The sequence below is a fragment of the Bombus impatiens genome, unplaced genomic scaffold (genome assembly GCF_000188095.3).
Source record: "Bombus impatiens unplaced genomic scaffold, BIMP_2.2 scf_2136, whole genome shotgun sequence".
In the NCBI taxonomy this organism is placed as follows: domain Eukaryota; kingdom Metazoa; phylum Arthropoda; class Insecta; order Hymenoptera; family Apidae; genus Bombus; species Bombus impatiens.
Genome location: NT_178555.1, coordinates 479,490 through 497,321, shown reverse-complemented (window position 1 = coordinate 497,321; position 17,832 = coordinate 479,490). Strand labels below are relative to the sequence as shown.

Here is a 17,832-nt window from a genome sequence, read left to right as displayed (position 1 = left end):
TAAGCTAACGTAATCTAGTGTGTCATTACATGTGTTTGATAGACGATATCGATGCTCCTATTTGCAAGCTGCACCCAACGATTAGGAGAAAATATTTGACAAAATTGAGTAGCTGCAATCCATTTTGTCCAATGACCTACTAATGTAGGAATTATAATTAATTCCTAAAGAATAGCTAAACTTGTTCCTCGTTTCATCCGAAAAGAAAGCCGTTCATTCCGCAGCGAATCGAAATTCCGCCACAAGCGGCTTATATAACGTCTACGTTATTTTTTTTATTTTAATTTATTCGCATTCATTGGTTATTTTTTCAAGGTGTCGAAATCACTGTAAAAGAAGCAAGAAGAAGTTTCGATGTCGACATCAATTTTAAATGAATTTACTTCTGTTTCACTATTTGTACACGTTTACTATTCGTAGCAAATAGTACGTGGAAACTGTGTATGGAAAAATTAGTTTATCTGAATTATGATACGATAAGCGTGCTGCTGCGGGTATATTATTATCCTTAGAACCGAGGTCAGAGGAAGAATTGTGAATAATTTATTAATAATAATGAAATAAATAAAATAATGAAAATTTATTTATCATTGTATTTTTCTTCATCAATATTACGTCGATCAGATAGCGTTTCGTAGTAATAATAGGGCATAAACATAAAACGTGTAATTATTCTGTATCTTTAGAAAATATTTCCAGGTATTGAGATAAATATATCGAGTACAAAAATGTGTGTCGTGTAAGTTGCACGATTGCAATGCGATGTTGCTGCAATGACACGGTTACTGAAAGCAATAAAAAACCACCATCATGTATACCGTTCCACTCATGAAACCATTGCGTTATCAATTATTGATATTGATAATAATAAATTGGTTTTCCAAATGGTACATTTGACTTTTTTCAATTCACTATAACTTTTGTCAAGAACTGAATTCTAAGAGTAATATCCAGCAGTGAATTGTATGTTTGCGAAGGTCGTGAAACTTTAGTGAAAGTCGGTCATTTTGAATTTTATATTCTTTCATGCCTCTTTGCATCTATTTGGGTACAAGGATTTTTGAGTAATTGGGTTGCTAAATTAAAAACGAACGAATTATCCAATTTGTAGAATTGTTTAAACATTTGATATTCATAAATAACGCTGAAGAGTGGAAAATGTGATTTTATTATAATGTTCGTTTATAAAACAATCATTTGTATATCAGGGCGGACATATGGCACTCTGTTTTTAAAACGATAGCGTTCATACGATACATTAGTTGCGTTGGTTCGATAAGTTTTATCTCGAAAATCGGTAGTTTAAATAGGCCAATGCGTAAGTACAATTGATACAATTTTTCCAACTTTATTTTTTCTATTTGTTATCTGTAAACTGTTTCGTAATAACAGTCGACAGATTTATTACACGCGATTGATAAATATACGTGTTTGTTCTTTTAGTCGAATTATCAATAAAAAATCTCAGGCTATTACAAATGTTCATTATACCGTACAAAGTAAATTATAAAAATTATACCTGTGTCGTATCTATCAATTTTTCTTATCTAACATTTATTAGCATTAAACTTGTAAACTTGTAATCTTAGATTTATAACCTTATTATCGTACTATGAAATTTTATTATTGTACGAAACACTAAAGCGATCCTTAACAACATATATATTAATATATATATGTATATATATATGTATATATATATATATATATATATATATGTATATATATGAAAATCTGTTGATATTGTGCAGTATTTTCCGAAAAACACAATACACTTACAATTATAAATAGAGAAATTCATGAAAGTCTCGGTGTATCTCTTAAAAATCTTCACTTCAATTCACTTCGTTATTCTACAAGACTTGAAGCCGTGTCTTTGGGAAATGGTAATTCTACAACTTTCTCGTTTCGCGAAACTTATTTTAATTTTGTGAAAGAACGACTCGCCTTGGAAACAAGCTATTTTGATTGTACATTAAAACTTGTACAAAATGGGTTTTTCACCGTTGCAATAACATGGTTATTATCTTATATTTATTACAAATGTTCCATGACTTCCACATACGCGTCATTTGTTCTTTCGATATGAAACTTTTTCAGATGACCGAATAATTATGGTTTCCTTTCGGAACTGGAAATACGTCTGGTCAATTGTTGATGAATAACTGTGGTGTCCGGAACTTTGGGTAACATAGTAGGAATAATTTCTTCTTCTTTCTTGGCAGGAGGAGATGATGAGTCTGATGGGTGAATCTTATTTAAAAGTAAACCTCTTACCAGCATGCCCGCACATTCCCACGGAAATGCCCTAAAAATCGCAATATAAATTAGTCTATTAGACGAAAAGTCTATTAGACGTCAAAGTGACGAAAAAGATATTTTTACTTTTTTTATTTTCTTATTTTTTATCATTTATCTTTTTCTCTTAGCTTTCTCTCATGAAACTTTTTAGCTTCATATTTCTATTGAATTATTTACCATTTCAGAATGAGCAAAATGCAAAGATAACCAGGTACTATAGCAACTTTTTCGTTGCATCGTATAGCGGAGATGATTCGATCCGCCACGTCGTTCGGAGTGAGCCTCGGCAAATATCTAAAAAATGCGGGGACAGATATACGAAATTAAATGTTTTACTAGTACATTTTTATTTATGTATGTGGATACAGGAAAAAAAGATTATACCTTGTTGAAACGTTATCAAACATGCCGGTGCTTCGAATGAAAAATGGGCATACCACTGTGCTATTAATGTTATATCCTTCAGCCTATAAACAAAGAAAGAAAATAATAGCATATTTGTTAAAATTAATTGAAAGAAAGCAATGACATTGATGTAAAAAAGGTAATAAACTTACAACTAGCTCCATATGAAGAGCTTCGTCGAATCCAATCGCCGCGAATTTTGAGGTGCAATAACTCACCAAATGTGACACTCCTATATGTCCAGCCATACTTGCAATGCTCACAATATGACCTCTGTTATCTTCTATCATCGAAGGCAAGAACGCCTTTGTTGTCTTGAGAAAGAGAAGAAAAAAATTATTATCATCTTTAATTGCCTTAAATTTATATCTATGCATTCATATGTCTGTTAATATTAAATTGATTTATTACGAAACATTAAAATATCCTAACGCTAAATTGTACGATTGTCTCATTATCTTTAACAGTATGGGTCCCTCTATTTTCTTAGAAGAATAAAAAAGTTTATCTCAATGATAATAAAGTATACGAGTGCCAAATATATTCAGTTACATTTACAGAAACATGCAATGTTTGCTTGTAATTTTACATGCTGCTGACACAAACAAATATAATTGTAAGACAAACTGTAATTTGTAAATACACTCTGACTACTTTACAAAATGAGCAAAGACATAGAGAATCCAGCTAATCGAATTGCGAACGTTGGGAGCGGCAGCTTGGAGAACAATAATTGACGGTACTTCTCGGGGATATGGCCGTGACATCGGATATAACAAGAGACTCATTGGCTTGTGCTCTTTACAATGCTGTTAACCTACTTCCTTAGTCGTTAGTCTATTTTTCTTCCGTTGTTCTTCCTCTGTTCATCACTTTCGAAAGTAAAACGGTCGGCGCGTAATCCGCGCATAACAAAATTGGGGTATCGAGGCAAGGTTCTTGAGAATCACGTATACGCGGAGTTTATATGTAATTCCTCGTGTATTATAGAAGGAAGCATTTCGTTATGCCAATGAATCGACGAAATTGTGAAATGTGTGGTAATTCGAAGCGCAAGTAAGCGTCGAAATTTTGCAGTCGAGGCTGAAGATGTGATTACATCCGAGGTTTGAAGAAAAGGACTTCGAGATGTCTCGAACAACGCGGTTGACAAACCTTGTCCCTCTGTTATCCTCTCTTTTTTGTCTTATTATTATCAAGCGAACATCAAGATGGATATCCCCATTGCAACGAGCTGATGACGAAACGCGGCTCATAAAATCGGTATTCTTCGACCGGCCGCGCTATAATTTTCTCCGTGCTCCGAATCGGCTAGCTCTTCTATCGGCCGAACGTTCGTGTAAGTCGATGATGTCTCGACATGGATGGTGTCCCCCCTGAACTTTCACTCTGTACCTTGTTACGTCGGCCAATCTCCGGTGATTCGCGAAATCACCGATATTTATATTGCTGGAAAGAAAGAGCTATTCTTAAGACAGTCTATGACGGACAATGTCGTCATAACTTTGTCGAAGAAAATGTTTAGGATTCGAAGACATCATCTTCGACGATTATAGTCGAATAGTCGAATGGAACAAGAATGTGATAAATATAATTGCTTTTTCGACAGTGTGTTCGAGAATTACGTCAATGGGAGTTCGCATTGGAGAACTCGATGCTGTCTACGCATTTGGCAAGCATACTCCTCGTGTGTCGCAACTCTGAGACACGAGTATACTGGAACTGCACGGCCGACTGGCTGCATCTATCCGACCGGTTTTCTCACCTGACCCACGGCAATACTTCTAAACGGAGGGAATATCGGACCTAGGAATGCCTCTCACTCGGGCTTTACGCTGCGAAAGGGAGAATTGTCTTTGAGTTTAAACCGATGGATCTGTTACGAAATCCGATCATACAAAAGCCACATACGAGAAGAGTGAGAAAATTTTGTGAAGTGCCATGTTCGTTTTGAGAATCGGATCTTTCATAGAAATTAATACAACACGTGCATAGCCTATCAATAAATTAAAAATACCGGTTCCACGTGTATTGCTTTAATTGCTTGGTTAATCATAAATTCGTAGGATAAGCTTCTGCACAGATGAAAACCTCATTATAATTTCGTAATTTCCAACGCTTCTGTTTTATCGCGTGATAAATTACGAGAGGAGAATTGAAATCAAAGATAATAAAGTTAAGATGAAAACATACCCAAAAGTGACTCATTACGTTAACTTCCATTGTTCGAATAATAAGGTTGTCCGGCGTGTCCAAAAGTCTATAGCCATTTCCTATACCTGCATTGTTTATCAGAATGGTTACCTGTAAGGTTTACATATGTAATCAATTGTCATAATTCGATTACTTAACAGGTTATGAAACCGAGTGATTTATGTCATAAAAATATCGCGAAAACGCAGTAATAGCAATTTCGGAATACTTTATTTCCTTTAAATAAAAATTATACAGTACAATAACCATCGCATATTAATGTTCTGGTTAAGAGGTTTTTAAAGATTTTCCAAAGTCTTGGAACGTGTTTTCAAATTCAATGACATTGCGTTAACGATCTTCAATTATTGCATCGATTAAGCAATTCTCACCTTTCCAACTTCTTTCTTGACTTGCTCTGCTTTCTTGTAAATATCCTCCCGATCGCATAAGTCGCAAACATAACCATAACAGATACCACCTGCAGATTTCACCAGTTTGACAGTCTCCTCGATACCTGAAAATACGAAAGGAATCCCGTTAATAAATTAAATGGGCGACAGTAAACTTTCCATGAGCGCTGTGTTCTCAAAATCAGAAATTCAATGTTACTGATTAAGATGAAAATTGTATCAAAGAATCGTTATAACTAGACTACAGATCTTTATGTATATATGGGAAATTTGAAGATGATTATATGAAATAACAATAGTACAGTGGAACCTCGATTAGAATATAAGAAAATAGTTAGACAGAGTTGTTCTTTGCAAGGAGGGTCAGAAAACAAGAAGAGAAACTGAAAGAAATTGTTACATTTTTACTCGAAACTTTACATTCTCGTTTCATATTAATATTTATGAAATAGTTCAAACTAAATAATTATTTCTCATTTCTTCATTAATACAAAATTATTCGATTATCGAAAAATTCGAACAGCATTATGGTCAGTTCGAATAATAATTATGGCTCTACTGCACTTTTCAATGTTGTTTATATTAGAATATTTTCAGTAAGACTTTTTACATATTGTCCTGTGTAGTATGGTTCAACTTAAACAATGATAAAATGCGATAAAAGATATAATGTCATCTTAGTAAACAAGCGCTTACATAACTGTACACAAACTACCTGATGCGATTTACAATATCATAACATATTTTGAATGCTCCAATCTTGATGTATAAAAAGTTTTCAGAAAGCTTATAAAATTCGGCTATTTCTCTATCTCCATAACAAGTCATCAGAGCAGACGAGTAAGGTCAACATACACAAGGATACGCTTATCAAGCAGCAGTCCCTCGATTACTGTTTCTTTTCACTTGTTTCATAATATGGTATTTCATGCAAATGAAATCACTTACTACATTCTTTATCCTGGCAAAGCTTACGAAGATTCAGAAGATTTGTAATTGCCGCTATCGCGCGTTGAAATATTCCCTAACAGCGAGAAACTAGCAAATACTAGGTCGCCCAGCAGAACACCTGTTGTCATTGGTTAATATCGTGTCTGAGTCTTTCTAGAGCCTTTCCAGATTTCAAGATTTAGATAATTCAACTTTATTAATAACTTGTTCTTGATATATGCCACGGTGTAAATTCACAAAATGTAAGTTTAAATAAACTGTGGTGTAAATAATGTCATTAACAGTTAACATTACGAAACTAAAGAGAAAATTCATCTACGCTATCGATCATAAATACTGGGATATCTACTCTGGAAGACTAACCTTTTACATTGTTTAATATCTTATATTTTAAACTGCATATTCGAGTTTATTCCAAAATGGCACTTTTCCATTATGCTTCTCCAGGAAAATGTATAACGAATTATTTATGATAAACGTTTCAATATTTCATGAAAGGTAATAACACAATTTATTATTTAGACTAATGTAGCGAGTGAATTAGACTTGGACCACTACAATTTTCAACCAAACGATTAAATAATTAGGAAATAAATGCATTTAGAAACATTCCATTTATGATAAACATCAGCAGATAGCCTAATACTTAGCGTTGACAGTGTAATTTAACTTTCTTTTATTTCTCAATAAGTTTAAAAAATCTGGACATAGCAGTGGATTGTTTGCCTAATCGAAAGAGCAGCTTTTCGCGGGTAGAAAGTCGAAACGCGTGGAGAGGCAGTTGTTTCGCTTCTTGACTAAGTGGTACGCGTGCTCACGTAGAATATGAAAGATAATTGCAACACAAGGAATATCCTGTTTCTAGTTTATATTACATCCCATACGATTGTTCCGTTTTCTCGGCAAAGTCTACCGAATCAAAAATCCGATCGGTTCCCTAGTTATTCGCGGATAGAGATTGAAATCACGTTCGATTGAGCCACGCTCAATGTGATTACAAAACCGCGGCGGTGTCTATTGGAGAAAAGTGGGCACCGATGTAGAAATCATGAGCGGGTGAACGAATCCAAAGGAACAGCCAAGAGAACCTGTACGGGAGAATACCGTAGTGGTAGCATAAAATTTCATATTTTTTCAACAATCAACCAGTTCGCCCAGGCCTTAAGTGTTGCGTTATATTGCTCTTTCTTGTTTCCTTGCGATCTGTTTGATCAACAACTTTAAAGTACAATTCATGATTTCTCATTTTTCGACGTTTATCTTCGCGTTTAAAAGACTGCGCATGTAATGACTGCGGATGCCATTCATTGCAAATGATACTTCGGAAGTATCTACTTAGAAATATTATATTTTTAGATATCGATAAAGCTGAATCGAATCAAATGATAAATATAATCAAAAATATTTGTAAACGAATGCAGTGTTCCAACATCCAAACAAGTAGGACAATTTCTAATTAGTCATACTCAGAGTATGCAAATACGTTATTACAAGTTTCTTCTGTTCATCAAAAGATAATTTGTTGCCGCAATTTCTTCCATAACTCTGAGGTGGTATTACCAGGTACGTGCGTAAAAATCAATACTAGTTTTATGTTAAAAGCAAATAACATTTAGTCACTAATAAAACTTATTTTAAAATGCAAATAACGCCACAGTTAGAGTTACTTCTACGACTACGACTAACTATGCTACAATAGTCACGATTACTTGCACGCGCATCGCCAAATCGTCGTGCATGTAGATCTCACGACGCTCAATGCTTCACTTTTCTTGTACCCTGATCTGAGCGTGTATTTATGGCGTGGGCAGAGGTACGCCTGGCTTTCTTGCCTTTAGACGCGGTGACATCACCTTTTTACCCGAACGTGCAGAGATCGCGCATGTAATTCTTCACGTGTAGATTGCACTTGACCGCTTGACCGCTTGACCGATCTGCGTGTTTAGTCTGCGCGTACAAAAAAATTCATTTGAGTCGCTGATGGAGCAACCCCATCCAATGTATTGCATGAAAACCATGTAGTGTTGTTGGGATAAGTAACATGTTATACTGTATGATGTATTATATATTATAAGATGTATGGTAAATATTATATAATAACATAATTATTTTCCAAGTTATTCCATTTATTAATAATGCAATTTTCAAAAAGAATCGAAGCAAGATTTCTCTATCGTAATTTTTATTAAATAATTCAGTCGTTTGTTAATCTCTAAGTCATGTAAAAGACACTACAACCGAACTTATTTATTTCAGGTATAGTTTACCTCAGGTATTAGCTGAAGTATTCGTCACCTAGGTTTTAAGAAAAGAAGGCGAAGACACGGAGGATTATGATTCGCATTGGTTCACTCAAGATCTATGAAATTTTATGGAGACAGTGAACGATGAAAATCAGCCGAAGATACGTCACATCATTGATTCGAGATCATTAACACGGCCGAATTTCAAAAGGTTGTTCCGTATTCTGTAGTCATCGTCAGAATATAATAATATTAAGTATGATTATTGCGCAAGAGAATTTTCGTTCTGTCATTTTGTATTGAATTGCTTGTATTAATTTTTAAAATCGGATGTTTAGATTTGTTATTTATCTAGATTTATATACGATATTCTTCGGATTATCCATTTATTTATAAGTTCTCATATTATGAAAATTTTTCCCTAATTTTTATATATTTTCCATTTGTAAGCTAATCCTTCTAAGATCGAATACTTGTAGTTTGTGAGAATAATTATTTTTTGATTAATTACCAATAATAGAAATACATGTCTGATGTTTACCTAAAGAAACAATAAAACACTAAAATGTGAGCCCAGTTTTACCGGAAATAAATATGTTAAATTAAAAATTATAAAGAATTATCACGCGCATATACCAATGGAAACAAGAAATTTTGTGCTATTACTTATAATTTTCATTCAATTCAACTTAACATGGCGCAATTAACAAGTAATTATTAATTATAATAATAAAGGATAATTAAGAAGAATAATTGAGGCTGGGAACTAAAAACCTAATAATATAATAAGTGTCATGATAATTCACGTGCATAAGTATTGTTTATTTTAACGCTTATCGTGTAAATAATTGTTATACATTGTCGATTAATAGTTGCTTATACCGGAAGCAAGAAAAATAGGTAATAGCGCTGTATATAGATTTTATAAGGCCAACACGATCATGAATTTAATTTCTGCAACTTTGAAATGTAGAATTTAATTTGGATGGCTTCGTGGAAAATAGAAAGTGTTTCACATCGAGAGCTCTGGAACGTATCTTATCATAATTGTAATCTCGTTTTAAACGAGATAGGAACTCGTAACTCGGATGACTCAATCCTTTTCAGTTCTCAAACTTCACATAAGTAAGTAAATCATTACATAAGCAAAAAAATGTTCTGTATTCTGAATGTTTCTAATCATGATTCCACAAATAATGTAACGAGGGTAACATCTGATTAGCGAATGTATACCAAGGTTACCTAATATATATTATATGTTTTGCTCTTAATTATTGTAATTTAGATTTCACATCACAATAATTATTCTCTCAGGTTGTCCAGTTTCTTTTCCAAGTTAGGACTTATTCACATTATCCATCGCTACAGCCAAACTTTTTAAACTTTTAACTATTTTAAGAACGAACAGATAAAAAAATTAAAAAAGAACAAAGAAATAAAAAGCATGGAGCTAATGGTAAAAAGATATAAAGTAAAAATGCAAGAGTAAGAAGGGAGTCGTGTCTACTGTGTAAGAATTCAACAATGAATAAATCATAATCATCATAATCGGAAAGACAAATGGGAAGGACAAAACTGATAGTTCTCCACGATTTTTATATTCCAACCGGGATGAAAGCAAGGACGTAACGTGACGTTTGGAAATTAAGCACCGTGTGTTCGGTTCGATTGATTCGCGTTAGAAGTCCAGGCACGCTTCGAACGACCTTGAAATTTAGATGATCATCAAGAGACGAGCGTGGTTCGTGTAATGCGCGACTATAATTATCTCGTCGACATCAAGAAGGCGGCCTTCGTATTCTAGTCAAGGCCTAAACACTTCGTGGATAGTTCGTTCGTGGATTGAACACTTTCGATTTCGATGACCCGAAACGACCACGTTTCGTTTAATTATCATGAAAGATATATAGGTAGACACGAATATATAGATCTCTTGAAACCTTTTCGTATATTGTTTCAAATCCGTTAAGAAATTTATGAAAAATAAGATAATAGAAAAAGTGCTTGATGAAAATTCTTGAAAAACATCATCGTTTTATACGAGAATAACTATACAAAACAAATGTTTGCTTCTTTCAGGCGAGGATGATTGGTGCCCTTTAGGATTATTCGTTATTAGGATTATTCGATTATTAGGATAGATCGTAATTCATTGACAAATTTCAAATGCAACATACAAAAAAGCGAGACGAATCGTATATAATATCGTATTAATGATGGTTGAGAATTAAATTATGAATATACGACTGCCTACGACCCTCGAAGAATATATTATCAAGAATCTACGTTATGTTAAGATTGCATAATAGTAGTTGTTAAGGAAGCAGTTATGTCACGTTAAGTTAGTCTCATGCTTGCCGGTGATAGCTCGTTGAAATCTGTGTCTTAAACGGATTGGTGTAGTTAGATAGTTTTCTGTTTTATGTCACTGTCTATTTCTAGCATCGCTACGCGATCTGTCTCATCGCCAGGTATTTGTTTGAGAATTTATTTTTCCAATTTGAAATTCCAGTAATAATCCCTGTCCCCGCTGAAACTGTTCTCAATTAATTCAACCTTAAAATTCGATAATCACAAAAACAGCTTAATTCTCTAATCAAATTTATTAATTTCGAAACGGGTACTTACCAGCCTTATTAACGTCCCAGATGACAACGATGGCGCCCAGATTAGCTAGCCTGAGAGTGACAAGCCTTCCCAAGACGCCACCACCCCCAGTCACCAAAGCAATCTCTCCAGCTATACTCTTCATCTTATACTTCTCCGGGATAAATAATCTGATGGTATTCTTGATGATGAATCCTACCGTGAGGATCAGGAAACCGATCACGTTTGCGACGTCGGCGAGAAGAGACATGATCGACACCTTTTTTTTTGGCCAAATGTTTCAACTGTTTGGACTTGCTTCAACGTTTTATATATACGCAACTCTTCTATGATTCGAAGACGTCGAACGATCAGGATGTCATAGCTTGTCGCAGTTCGAAGAATGTATTAATTGCCAGCAGAAAAACCGTTGCTGGAACTACGACTAAAAACTGGATAATGCCGGAGTAAACACCGTATCTAATGCTCTGGATTTGTCTGGAAAACATAATTATTACCACTATGAAATAACAAATTAAGGACTTAAGGTTGGTCGTACGAGCGAGATCAATAATATATAACAATATATTATATTTATCGAATATTGTATTTTTTTCTGTCATTATGCGATTCGTTATATTTAATGATTACCGAACATATAAAAAGGATTTTAAACGAACAAATAGTTAATAACGTAATACGAATATTCCGATGAATGTACACAATTTCGTGTTCTCGATCGATCGAGGAATGAAAAATAAATGTAAAGAAATGATATTTGCAAGTTCATCGACCAGCTCCGTTAGCTACTCTAGTGGTATAGAAACTAGTTTACGCTTTCTCCAAAATTTCGTATCACTTTCTTTTTATTCTCTTAGGAAATAAGACGTCCGAAGACGAGAATAATAGCGCAAAGATTTGGGACGTTACCTGAACTTTGTCCTTTTTAACGAAATTAATACTTCGTTTCCTTGAACGTTTCAGAACAGAATATTTCCGTTCGCTTTCCTATTACGCTATACAACTTCTACCAACGCAATTCACGATTTTTCCGGTAGTTGATGTTACGACGAACCACGAATATCCAGCATCGATTCACTTTCTAATGAGACGCGAAATTCACTTTCAATTTTCAGCCATGTATTCCACTCACGGAAAGCTCGTAATTTTTCGGTTACTTTCAGCTACAAAACCATCACGAATAAAATGACTTTTTTGTGTGTACGAAATGAAACGGATGAAAACGAAGATTAAACGTTATAACTGTTACCCGAATTCGTTTCGTGGTATAGTATCTATGTACTTGTTCGAATCGATGAAAGAGAAACAACATAACACGTATTACGTATAAACGTTACAAGCATAAATCTTAAAAATCAGGAAACAGAACAAAAAGTACTTTCTAACTTGTCGAAAATAAATCTTAAATTTTTCGCGCGCAATATTAATTATGTAATACGTTATTATTTTCTCGCTATTACTCGATACATATATCACTTGATATTATTCGACATTCTTGCACGTTATTTATGACAATATTTTACGTCAACAAAATTAAACGACCATGTTCTAATTTATACAAAATTAAATGGTAATGTTCTAACTAATATAAAAAGCTACATTGATGATTTAAACCATCAGCGAATTTCTGTGTCACGTTTCGTGTGTCAGAACACAGCATCAACGAGGTACAACGAAACCATAATAATAATCGTGCACACGAAGCTTTTTATGTCGATCTAATTTCCTTCAATTATTCGATCTAGTTTACAACTGAATGATACTTCGATAGTTACATCGGGCATTCTCGATCATCGTTTTTTGAAAAATTTAATAAATTAAAAGCGAATTTCGAGCTACATTAAAAATACACAAATGATGTTTATTATCAGATATCGCGGGAAGGAAAGAGACGAAGAAGACAATATAACAACGACACTGACACTTTTCGAAGGATCTAGCGAAACTCGATTCGAGAAATCGGAGGGCTACTTTCAAAACTGTTCGCTTGCGAGAAACTATCGAGTATCGTTAATACATGAATTCAATTTGCGGTCGTTGTAAGCTGTAAGTCTTCCTTATCGTTACGCCTCGATATTTATAGAGTTCTTATACCAAGAAATTCCTCGTGACTTGTGATATATCTTAACGAATAAATGAAGATAAAAATGAAAAGAGATATTCCTCGATTCAGACGATTCCTCTTGTAAAATTTATAAAATATACACGATCGATTAACAATGTGTAGATTAGATAAAAAGGATCTTACTATCGGAACGTGGATCTCTTCTGGCGTTGCGGAGTCATTCGCGTTCGCAAACGAAAACAGGCGAAACACGGGTGAAACGAGGAGGAAACGTGCCAGTAAGGTACGAAAGTACGTACCTATGCGAAAGTCGCCCACTGAACGAGAGATACTCGTCTCACCGGCGCTACGGTCGTCGGTCTACTGAATAAAACGGTGGCTTCGGTACGCCTTTACCCCCTCGACGATCTCCAGCAGCAGACTGCGAGCATCAGCCGAGATACATAAGTAACAAGCATTAATATAAGCGTGGTAATTGCACGTGCATCAATCAATTATCTTTTGTGTGTTATCTTTCTTTCCTTTGGGCGTTTAGATCGGTTGTCGTTGATCTAGAACGGATTTTTTAACACAATGAATATTTCTTAATAGAATGACGATATATTATAAGTATAATTATAAATTATTATTTATTTATACAATAATTGTTATAGTGACCATTTTGTTACGTAGACAGTATGGTGAAGCCCAAATAAATAGAAAAAAAGATATACATAGGTTTAAGGTAGACTTTTGCAAAATATTTCAATGTAAAATTTACTACTGTACTTTGTAAATTCATTGGTAAATAAGGTGCACAGATGTAAGAAGCAATGATTTTACTTGTTACTCCGGTTTCTCCTTCGTTCCTTCGTCACGAAAACCCGTTATCCTCATCCAAATCGCTTCCTTTACCTTCCAAGATTCCCAAAAAGAAACTCGATTCGTTTCATTATAGTACAAATAACTTCCAAGTTTTGTCAAAGAAATATTTCATGACAACTTCTTTTGCTTTTTGTCGCGTAAAATATTATGTAATCGTATCGTGCATAGCTGACATCTGAAGAAATTCAAACCCTTAATCTCTGCAGATTCTCACATGGATCCGTTATAACGTAATCATTGATAGCTTCGTGACATCGTTCGGTTTCATCATGGCTCGTTGTTCGCGCAATTTACCAACTGATACACCGATACAACGGTACCTCGATACAAAACGTTCGTTGATCCACCGGCGCGTTTCCTTCGGTTAAGGCGTCGCGTCGCAGTAACGAGACTTGACCGAAGGAGAGAGTAGCCTCTTGAAGGAAATAAGGCGATGAACAAATGAATTTTTGTGTACGAATATTCTCTATGCCTAGCTATATGTTGCTATATATCAGCTTTCATCGTCGTTGTACACACGATGGATACTAAGAGATACCAGTTTATCATGCCAAGGTGATCCAGTTGATATTCGAGAAGTAAAAATAATGTTCAGGTAGCAGATGTTTTATCTGAGAAGGAAGACCAATATTGATTGCGCGAGTAAAAATGATGGGAACTCTAGGCCCAGAAATTATATCTGATTATTACAATTATAGCTGACTATTATTTGGAGCGTTAGAACAGAAATACTATTGTTATGGAAATTCGAATCGAACAATGTTTACTCTGTTCTCCTTGATATCGATAGCGTGGCTAAGTCTGAAACAGAATTTTAATTTATCTGCGTCAAGAGATATCGTTTCGTATAAACACAACATTGATAATATCCATATATGAATGTTTCATTTTAAAAAGAAAAATTACTAATCGTAGCGAAGAAATAAGATTATTTTTAATTTTACCCTTTTCCTTACGATGAGTACATATATGTTTGAAAATTTCTAATAAACTAAAAGGCTGCCTAATTATTTTGTAAATTTACGATGAAATGGAAAGTTACATTCCACCGTATAACCATTGAACTTGAAATACAAGATATCTTTCTCTTGGCGATTTAGCAAAACTACAGGTTGTTTCACGAAGCTCGAGAAGAGCAGCAGGTGAAAGTGACCGATTCCGAATAATTCGGAAGTTCTTGTCAAGCATTTCGCATTAAATCAATAATTGATTGTTAACGATGTTGATCGCTCGAAAAATTTTTATGACGTTAAAGAGTGGGGAAGGGAAGAAGTAAAAGATCATTAGCACCGAGTTTTCGTAATGATCTTTCCAAGAAAACCGCCCACTCTTAACAAATCCCGTGACGTTAATAATAATTATTATATTACTCATATTTTTATTATCTTATTTTGAGCACGTTTTAGTAATCTAAAAATAAACCAATTAACTTTTTGGCATTTATCTTCTTAGTTCAGATACATTCCACCTTAACTCCTTGAAATACCATATCTGATGATATGAAGTAATTACAATACCACAATTCGATTAAAAAAAATTTTTTTTTTAACTTTGAGATTTCTTTAAGAAAAGAAATGATTATTTGTAGAAAACAAAGATAGTAAAATACTCACCATTTTTATTTTGTAATTTGGAACAAATAGACAGCTAAAGTATGTTTTAGGAGTGAGCGAAACCGTTAACATTCGAGATACATATTTGAGTAGAAAGGATCTTGATAATCGTTGTCCAAGTTGTCGTTTGCTTCTCTAGATAATTACTAAATAGGCAAATATGAAAACGTACAGATGTTAGGACTTTGGAACCACTTTTTGACTCTGTATGTTTTTATATATATTTCACTGTATATGCATTCTATTGTATGAATAATTTAAATGATTTATAATCTAAATACACTAATTTTGTAGATTGTGAATTTTCATCTTTAATTTAAATATTAAAATGAGTGTACCGTCAATTTTGAAAAATCGATTAGAAATTTAGCAATTTGCATATGTACATACACATGTAAGTACATATTTTGTACAGAGGGTTATCAAGTCTTTGAGTTTGCGTCGCGTCGGTAGATACATTTGAGATAGAGATACTCGCCCATAGATGGCGTTTCTGTATCGGAAACTTGGTAGGTTTAATTTGTAATGAAGTTTAATTTCGTAAAACAATTATAAATTACCAAATATTTTTCGAAAAGAAAACAATAAAAAAAAACAAAAAAACATTATCTTTTTTCAGAATACATAGGTATTACAGGCTACATTTCGTACTATGAAGTACGCTTTGTAGGATTACTTTTATGAGGCATATTCGTGTTTTCATCGCACGTGCGCCAATCCTTGAGCGTCATAAGCGATAAAAGAAAATTTAGTATGTCCTGTCTGCTCCAAAGGAAACAATAAACGTGTACAATAGCTCGTAGTGTTGTTTACCTTTCATTTATTCATTAATTCATGTACGACTCATTACGAGGATCAACAGGTTGCATGGGTAATGAAATGGCAGCGCTGATCTGGCATTGTTTCACACTTGTTTCTCTGCAACATGTGATTTATCCCTTGCTATGATCGAAACTGACGAAGGTTTTTTAACGAAAGTATTTTTTCAAAGAGCAAAATTTTAATAATCAAGCGATATGATAATAGGAGATACGCGATTTGCATCGAAAATGATAGTTTTAGAGTATCTTGTATCCTGAAACAGTAGGAGTCAAAAGTGTAAAAAATGTAAATTATGGAATTTTTCCTCCTTCGTGTTCTATAAGCACGGATCGTTAATAACGTTTCCATTTCTCTACTTTTTTCGTCTTTTGTAGAAAGAAGTACTACTGACCTAGATCTGGAGTGACGTCCTTTCACCCGGCATTCGATAAGTTTTGCTATCTTCCTACGCTTATGCTACGAAACTCATTCGTGTGAACTGGATTCTCTCTGTAATTCGAATTACAATCACGCGTGTAAGTACATGTACGCGAATTATCTTCAAGTACAGACGAACATACATTTTCCAGTGTGCGTACATACGTGTGTGGTCGAAAAACGAAATAAATCGTTTCGATTGTGTAAGCTGGAGTATTATAATGCTCCATCTACATTTCATGCACGTAATTCGAAGATTCACTTGAATCTCGTAACTTTCTACCCGAAGAAGAATAACACAGTCTGATGGATTGCAAATCAATGATCTCCGGTAATTTCCCGTAATACATGTATTGTCCTCTTGCAACCTTGATGGTAGCAAAGGAGGGAAGAATTCGGAATACTGAAATTAAAAATATAGCAAGTAATTATTTCTATAGAGACAGGTGGGACAACACTGCCTTCCTTAATTAAAATGTCTTATCTGGTATTTTTTCAGATTTCAACATATGTACATTGAAATATTTCAAGTTCCACGTGTATTTTATCTTTTAAGTAAAATTATATATTACACATAATATATTACGCTGTCATAAAATAATAATTAAATATTTTAAATTCAATGAAGAAAAATCAAAAGATGTTACAAAGAAAATGATAAAATTTAAGTTTCCTTTAGGTGTGGTAAATAGGACATTTCAACTAAAGAGGGCAAAATATTAACGAAGACCATTGCAAAATAAACGATAATAATATCGATGTCAAGAAATAAAGAAAAAGATATTAATTAGGATAACTACTTTCTTTAACTATTCTCTTTGAATCTAAATATTTTTTCAACGAATTAAAAATTTATATTAAGGAATTAAGCATTGCAATTGAATTGAATGTGAAGGTATGCAAGAGTAACAACAAATCCCTTGGTTCATCATTTTCCT

At 33.9% G+C, this 17,832-nt stretch overlaps 1 protein-coding gene and 1 long non-coding RNA gene across 3 annotated transcripts; both read right to left on the bottom strand.

Moving 5' to 3' along the window:
- Positions 1-1,145: 1,145 nt before the first annotated feature.
- LOC100740999 (estradiol 17-beta-dehydrogenase 11) lies at positions 1,146-13,613 on the bottom strand. Of its 2 annotated transcripts, none has more exons than XM_012393013.3 (9): positions 13,478-13,613; positions 11,135-11,590; positions 5,292-5,416; positions 4,900-5,010; positions 2,859-3,020; positions 2,686-2,768; positions 2,479-2,595; positions 1,729-2,308; positions 1,146-1,672 (listed from the first exon to the last, which is right to left on the bottom strand). In XM_012393013.3, exons 2-8 carry the CDS (start codon positions 11,361-11,363, stop codon positions 2,113-2,115), a joined length of 1,023 nt encoding a protein of 340 aa, XP_012248436.1. In that variant the 5' UTR covers positions 11,364-11,590; positions 13,478-13,613; the 3' UTR covers positions 1,146-1,672; positions 1,729-2,112. The 2 variants fall into 2 exon arrangements, with proteins under 2 accessions (XP_012248436.1, XP_012248437.1); XM_012393014.3 differs by having other exon boundaries at positions 13,362-13,556.
- A 2,845-nt stretch (positions 13,614-16,458) lies between these two features.
- LOC117152447 lies at positions 16,459-16,971 on the bottom strand. The gene is made up of 2 exons (XR_004462830.1): positions 16,869-16,971; positions 16,459-16,573 (listed from the first exon to the last, which is right to left on the bottom strand). It is a non-coding gene; the product is annotated as an uncharacterized LOC117152447 (long non-coding RNA).
- Positions 16,972-17,832: the final 861 nt, after the last annotated feature.